Source organism: Helianthus annuus, chromosome 4 (assembly GCF_002127325.2).
Source record: "Helianthus annuus cultivar XRQ/B chromosome 4, HanXRQr2.0-SUNRISE, whole genome shotgun sequence".
Taxonomy (NCBI): Eukaryota; Viridiplantae; Streptophyta; class Magnoliopsida; order Asterales; family Asteraceae; genus Helianthus; species Helianthus annuus.
Window position 1 is genome coordinate 206281922 of NC_035436.2, and position 8206 is coordinate 206290127.

Sequence of the window (8206 nt, forward strand, 5' to 3'; positions counted from 1 at the left end):
CTTTCTGACAGAGAGTCATAGACTACCACTGCCTTTTGTCTTTATAAGACAATTATTATGGCCCATAGGCACTACACCTCTAATGGATGTTTTGATAATATTGGCCCGTAGGCACTACATCACTAATGGATGTTTTAATAATTCTGGCCCGTAGGCACTGCATCACTAATGGATGTTTTAATAATACTGGCCCATAGGCACTGCATCACTAATGGATGTTTTTATAATATTGGCCCGTAGGCACTGCATCACTAATGGATGTCTTTATAATACTGGCCCGTAGGCATTGCATCACTAAATGGATGTCTTTATAATATTGGCCCGTAGACATTGCATCACTAAATGGATGTCTTTATAGTACTGGCCCGTAGGCATTGCATCACTAAATGGATGTCTTTATAGTACTGGCCCGTAGGCATTGCATCACTAAATGGATGTCTTTATAGTACTGATCACCTTCATTGGTGATTTGACCCACGATCTAGATATCATTTAGTTGGGTTTTGAAATCCTCAAAGGATTATTGTATAAGAATGACGTGCGTGATTATAACGAATCACATCTGCCATGAATGTTAACATGCGTACAGAGGTTAACAGGGAATCAGAATCTTTTCAGCTAGGTCGTACCATCTTGACTGATCTTAAAAGACCCCAAGCTAGGTTTCACCCCCTTAAGATTCTTTATTAGGCAGATCAATATAAAAGGAATGGTTTTGATTTATTTTTATATATATTAAAACAAAACTCATAACATACATTCCGAAATTTCAAATACAATTACATATTGCCCTAAACGGGTCTTTCAAATAATACATACCTCCAGAGAGGTTTAAAATAAGTGACAAGTCCACGCAGGGACTAATATAAGATAGGTGTCCATGCAAGGACTAAAGATAAGTCCACGTAGGGACTGAAATATGATAAGTTGTCCACGCAGGGACTTATTTCAAAGTAGAAATTACAGTAGTACTACTATTAAGGGCTAGTGGTCACGTTTCTTCTTTTTGCCCTTTAGTAGGTTCGCCAAGCCTTTGAGAAATCCTCGGTGGCTTTTCTTTTCTTCCTCGAATTCTCTCTCCACACGATCTAGTCGATGGAGTATTTCTTCCTGTTCAGGAGGAGAAAAACGTGGTTGTTGCGCTTGATGCGGAACGGGAGGTCTGGGAGGTATTGGATACCCATGAGCTGAGTAATCCGGTGGTCCCATGCTTCCATGTGCTCCGTCAGGGTAGCGCGCATTATATCTAGCCGACACCACATATGGGTCGCGCTCATAGCCGTAGTTGTATTGGGGTTGTGATGGTTCAAACGGGTTGTAAGCCGTTGGACCTGTGTAAGCTGGTATGGGTTGGTCATACCCAAATGGTGGCGAATTTCGTGCAGTAGGTGCGGAGTTCGCCTCCTGTATAGGACTTGAAGGTCCTTCTTCATGTAGTGGCGGATAGTGGCTACTACTAGAATGTCGAGGAGTGCTGAAGTGGTTACCCCCTCCTCCTCGTGTAGACATACGAGCATTGGTCCTCCTACGCCTCGGCGGATCAGGTATAACTGGTTGTGCCGGTGGCGGAGGTGGTGGCGTAACTGCCTCAAAGCGTGAATCCTCAGATGGATCCTGTGGATGTCTCGGTTGCGATGTCTGATGAGATGGTGTGTTGTACCACTCATGTCGGTCAAACAAGGCCATAAAGCTGTCTGGGCCTTGATACTGCGGACCATGATATGAAGATCCATCAGATACTTCTATCGGATGCGTGGGCGTACCACGAGCTGGTTCAGTTGGATCCTCATCTTCCTCCATGGGATCTTCAGAAAAATGGTCTTGTGGCCCTAGTGGAACAAAACCTGAAGGTTCCTGTATGTAGTCAGCCGGATTAAACTGAGCTACGTAGTATGGACTAGGGTCGTCGTAGTTCCGGTGCGAAACCGAACGTTGTAGAGGTATGAAGGAAGGTTGTGGGTTGTTGGGATTATTTTCTGAATCTGGCCCAAAGGAGTGCCGGTAGGATGGCGTTGAGCTGTGCGAAGTGGAATGCCTCGCGGGTTCGTAAAGATCTCTTCGTCGTTGTGGCTCTTCGCTCCGTGTCATCGAAGGATGTCTTGTACCAGATGGTCCAGCTTCTTGATCGTGATGTGTCACGATTTCTCCTCGGCCTCTTCGTCCCCTTCCTCTTCCTCGGAATATAACAGGTGGCATTTTCCTGCTCCCAAAACTTATTAAAAATCAAATCGAAAATAAAGACAAAAAGGAGTAATAATCCGAATTTGTCCTAAGTTATTGTCTAGACTCAAGTATGTGCAATTGTGTCACTGAGATTAAACACAATAGGATAGTGTTTAATTCACTCAATGTTGGCTCTGATACCAACCTGTCACACCCCGATTTCCACGTGTCTCACCGGTGGGCCCGGTGGGGGATTACCGTGACGATGTTGGCAACAATATAGTCAAACCACACAATTATATAATGCACAGCGGAAGCATAATTTAAATATATAATTTCAACCTCTGATTGTAATATCAAAATGTATTACAGAAGTTGAATATCCACAGTGGATCGTAAAATACAGATAAAGTATTGTTCCATTAGATACTGCAATCAAGCTTGCGAGGCTTATCCCGACGCTAGGGAGCTAATACCAGCCAATTACGTTTAGGTACCTGCACTTAATCTTTTTGGGGAAAATACGTCAGTTTACACTGGTAAATACATTCAACTGACACATTTGAAAATGTTTATTTAAAATTGATTTGAATGCACAAGGCACAAACTCTTTTATAACTTGGGAAAATTCATAATGATCTTGTGAACGTTTTACATGTTCTTTTATGCGTTCAGTAGCCCGGGTCGTGCCGGGTTAAAGATTTATAGACACACCACGTTTGCGTAAAACCGTAGTACAGAAACCAACGGCTACGTCTTTTAGTTTTAATGTCGACACTTTATACCGGGTGTACGCCTACACCGGGATGTCGATGGTCGTGGCCATTTCGTAAAATGATGCCGAGGATATCCGGGACAACGGTCATTAAACCCCCCAAAGGCTTATAAGCAACAAAACTGTTTAAATGAGCCAATCATATTTAATCAATTAACCACCTAAGCGATGGAAGTATATAATGCTCAATCAAGCGGTATTAATATACCGTAACCCAAGCCCGTATAGGGGAAATAAGTCAAAAGTATTTACCTTTGCAAGTATTAATCCTTAATTTAGATCAAGTCACCGATAGCTTTTACTGGGGCTCCTAATCTGGAACGAAGGTTTTAATTAACCTCTTAGAATCCTAACGGTCCTTGTATTAGCCGTAGCTTAAACCGGTTGATTCCGATATATATGGATATGGTTAATTCGCAAGAAAAGGCGAAAACCGAGAATGGAGTATGATTTGGACCCAACAAGTTCAGAGACTTGTTTTATATGGGTTTATAGTTCATACTCTGGATTTTGGGGTTCAAATAATATAATTTGACCCATATCGGCTATTGCACGAAAACTAGTTCCGTGGGCCGTACCGTGTGCGCAAATAGGCGAAACGGTTAACCATAAGAGTCGTACGCTTATTTCCTAAGTCAATATGCCTTAAAAGTATTTTGGTATCAGTAGGATACCTTCCGTAATGCCCGTAACGAGTTTAAGTTTATTTTATGCCCCGTAGGGGCTTTTCGGTCATTTAAAAGACTTTAGAAAGGGATTTTCGAGTTCTACAGGAAATCTGAGTTTCCCGAACAGCTTATAAAGCTTGAAATACTTTATTTATTATTTAAAACCAGTAGCAACTGGAATCGGGTCAAAAGACCTTGTAGAACTCCCGTTTTGGCCAAAAAGGGCATATTCGGTATTTACCGAACCGTAGCCATAACCGCAGGTTATGAGCAAGGTAAAAATTATTAAAAATCTTTAAAATTCCCAAAATATTATTTCACCACAGTGGGTAAAAGTTTTGGTGACGAAAACTTGGGTTAGATGGGCGTTATGCTAATTGCGCCGTTAATTACAAAACTTTCTTAAAAGTGCGCCTTTTAGCATAACTCTCATTCTAGACCTCGGATTGACGTGAAACTTCAGGGACATGCTTATAATTTAATAAGCAAGGTTTTGGTCCGTTCACGTGTCCGAAATACTCGTTTTAATTTTAAAAGGCCGTTACGGTCAACTTTTAGGCGAATGACGGATTTGCGTGAAAGACTCGGGTAACTCATGAACCGACCACAGAGGCTTATACCAACATGTGACCTGGTCCTAAGAGAGTCCTAAGGTATATTTATACCTCACTAAAACGGGTCAGAACTGAAGTCAAAGCAAAAGTCAAACTTTTGCGACTTTCGGCTCCGAACCGGTTCAATATAGTAAATGATCGATTCAAACGAGCGCGAACATGTTTATATACTTATTATCATGTTTTATGACTATCAAAACCGGTTCCATAACATATATATTACAGTTTATGCATAAATCGCTAAAATAGCTTTCTGTTGACTTTTTAACCGCGCGTTTGACTCGATAATTGACATAGTTAGAGTGGTGATCAGGGGGAACCCTTTTAGAGGTTTAATACCCACATAAATACCAACTCATAACCACCTTTGATTCGTCATAAGACTGAACCGTTTGCAAGATATTGCAATGACAACCGTTAGTTACGACGGTTGCGTTTATAGGCTATAACTATGGAAATGTGAAACCAAAATGGTCATGAACGACTTACAGAAGTTAACTCTTGATGAGAGAACAGAAGGGAAAGCTAGAGAGCTCTTGAATGATCAGTTATAAGTGTTTTTGAGTTGTGTGATTGGTAATGCACAAGAAGTGGCTATTTATAGCCAAAGAAGGCCACTTATGATCATTACAAGCTCTACTATCAGTCCAGAGCTGATGGGTAGTTGTCCCCTAAGTATGGGTCATTTGTAGGGTGCCCATGCCCCATAATTACATGCATAATCGTTCACAAGTTCCAAAAGCCAAGTAGTTACCATTTTTCTGCATCTGGGCACTTTACGCGGCCCGCATGGGAGTTCCATGCCATTTTAACGCGGGTCGCCTAAAGTTCAAAAATCAGACGCGAAATAGAGGAGGCTCGCGGCCCGCCTCAACTTATGTTGAAACTTCACGCGGGTCACCTAAGGTTAATATTTCAGGATTTTTAAATCTTTTGTCATGATTATCAGAATCGGGCCATTAATAACGAAATCTTTCGTAATGATTTGCCTGACCTTTCGGATTTGAAGGGGTAACTTTGCGGTTTGGCCCTCGGTTATTTACCGATAGGGGCCTCGTGTTAATTACCCGCATTATTAAGTCCCCGGTTTATTTATTATTTATATTGGAAAGCCTTAGCTTTCATTGTTGACGCTTTTAACCCTTCTTCTACGAATTCGATCGTATCTTTTTCGTTTCATATCGAAACTTCGCGAAATTTATATATATTATTTTAGTGAGGGTATAATACCGTTACAAAGTCTTTGGAACGTTAAAGGGTCACTCAGAGGTATTATTAAACATGTTGACACAGTTAACCCCTGTAGTTTGTAATCTCTCACTTTCTTCCACGTTTTGTTTTTGTACGATCTATAATTTATTCGTTTGAAGGTTTAAGCATTATTTAGGGATACTATACAGTATATTTACCCTTGTTGACATTTATAACCCTCGAATTTATATACTTTCAAGGTTTGTCAAAATTAGTCCTTTATTTATTTTAGATGCCACGTGTAAACAAATGACACGTGTTAACACATCATTGGACACAAAAATTCGAGGTGTTACAACTAGTCTAGTAAGTACCATAATGGGAAGCCCCCATTATAAAGGATAAACGTGAGAATCCCTCACAAATAGTATATACGTGTATGGGAAGCCCCCACTAGATGAACTTACGCATTACTGTTACGAACTTACTTTCTGTGAACTCGCTCAACTAGTTTGTTGATTATTTGCTGCATGCCTTGCAGGACCTTAGGTACATTATGGAGCTTGCACAGGGAGGAGCGGGTCGTTGTGGGATATGGATCATGAACGTTATTTGAACTTATGACTATTTCGAGTTTACATTATTATGCTTCCGCTACTTAAACAATGATTGGTTTTGAAACATCAATCATGTCATGATGAATTACATTAATTACTTTCATTACTATTAAATGCTATGTTTGATATGATTGATGGCTTGATCCTGGTCATGTCACGCCTCCAAGCGGTGGTACTCCGCGTGTGGGATTTTGGTGGTGTGACACATATGGAATTGACTACTCAGAAACCTTCTCACCAGTAGCCAAGATTGACACCATAAGAGTTCTCTTCTCAATAGCTGCAAATGAAAATTGGCCACTTCATCAATTTGACGTAAAGAACGCTTTTTTGCATGGGGAGTTAAAAGAAGAAGTTTATATGGAAGCTCCTCCCGGTTTTGCGGCAGGTTTCAAGGAAGGAGAAGTATGTCGTTTAAAAAAATCTCTCTACGGGCTAAAGCAATCTCCTCGAGCTTGGTTTGGCAGGTTTACACTTGTGATGAAGGGATACGGATTCAGACAGAGCAACTCGGACCATACTCTGTTCCTTAAACAAAGAGGAAAACTTGTAACGTGTCTAATTATTTATGTTGATGACATGATCATTACAGGTAACGACAAGGAAGAGATGACAAGATTAAAAGAGAACCTGTTCCAGGAATTCGAAATGAAAGACTTGGGAAGACTTAAGTACTTCCTTGGCATTGAAGTACTTAGGTCCAAACAAGGAATCTTTATTTGTCAGAAAAAATACATCCTGGACTTACTAGCTGAGACAGGGATGATTGATTGTAAACCTGCGGACACACCAATGGTGGTGAATCATAAACTTCAGATGGAGGAAGGAGCAAAACCAACCAACAAAGAGAGGTATCAACGACTGGTAGGGAAGTTGATATATCTTTCACACACAAGACCAGACATAGCATATGCAGTGAGTGTTGTTAGTCAGTTCATGCATCAGCCTCAAGTATCACACATGGAAGCAGTATGGAGAGTCATAAAATATCTCAAAGGAACAATTGGTCATGGAGTCCTCTTTAAAGCAAACGGACATCTAAAGATTCAAGGGTACACTGACGCAGATTGGGCAGGAGATAAAGGGGATCGAAGATCAACATCGGGATATTTCACCTTAGTAGGAGGAAATTTAGTTACTTGGAGGAGTAAGAAGCAAAAGGTTGTTGCTTTATCTAGTGCAGAAGCTGAGTTTCGAGGGATAGCACGAGGCTTGACAGAAATACTATGGATATGAAAGCTCCTTACTGAAGTCGGTTTTCCTCCAGCAGAACCAAGCAAAATCATGTGTGATAATAAAGCAGCTATTCAGATCTCAGAAAATCCAGTTCAACACGATCGTACGAAGCATATAGAAGTAGATCGACACTTCATTAAAGAGAAACTTGAAACTAGAATTCTTGAATTACCATTTGTGCGGTCTGAAGATCAACTAGCAGATATCTTAACGAAGGCAGTAAATGAAAGAATATTCAGCAAATGCCTAAGCAAGTTGAGCATTGGTGATCCCACTACTCAACTTGAGGGGGAGTGTTAAAAAGGAAAGGATTGTGAAGGCATTATCATCTCCCAATCTTAGCATTGACAATCATCGACAGCCTGTATTCCAGCTCCAATCCTTTAGTGTGTTTCCTCGTTTAAGTCATTGTATATGCATATAAATAGGCCTTTTTGCTTCTTTGTAATACACACAACAATCAATACAAGCCTTTTTTCCAATAAAGTCTTCATTCATAAACACTAAAATACATATTTACTTTATTCTTAGTGAATAAAAATAACGAGTTACTCCTAACATCATTTATCACTGAATAAAGAAAGAGATAATATATGTGATGATTCAGCTCAACAACCTTTTCCTATTCATTTATATTTAGAAGAACAAAAAAAGTGTAGTTTGTTACCAAGAAATGCACAAATATGATATTATGAAATTTAGAAGGATATATATGCACACCTATGTATGTAAATAACCCTTAGGATATATAAGATATTAGTCAACTCAGCCTTGTTTGTCCCGTTTCAACACAAACTCATGTTGACCTGTTACGCAACCATCAATTATATGAACTCATGTGAAGTCGGTATGGATGCAAATCTGGTTTAGCAACGGAATCGGCTGTGCATTTGTTACGCGAAGTTGGTATGGATGCAAATCTGGTTGTGGTTAAGGATTCCA

At 40.2% G+C, this 8206-nt stretch overlaps 1 protein-coding gene across 1 annotated transcript; it reads left to right on the top strand.

Moving 5' to 3' along the window:
• The first annotated feature begins 6820 nt into the window (after positions 1-6820).
• Positions 6821-7264, top strand: LOC110934246 (secreted RxLR effector protein 161-like). The gene has a single exon (XM_022177426.1). The coding sequence runs from the start codon at positions 6821-6823 to the stop codon at positions 7262-7264; it is 444 nt and encodes a 147-aa protein (XP_022033118.1).
• The last annotated feature ends 942 nt before the right edge of the window (positions 7265-8206 follow it).

Coding starts and splice junctions, on each gene's coding strand:
- LOC110934246 (XM_022177426.1), top strand. CDS start 6,821: ATGGTGGTGAATCATAAACTTCAGATGGAGGAAGGAGCAAAACCAACC.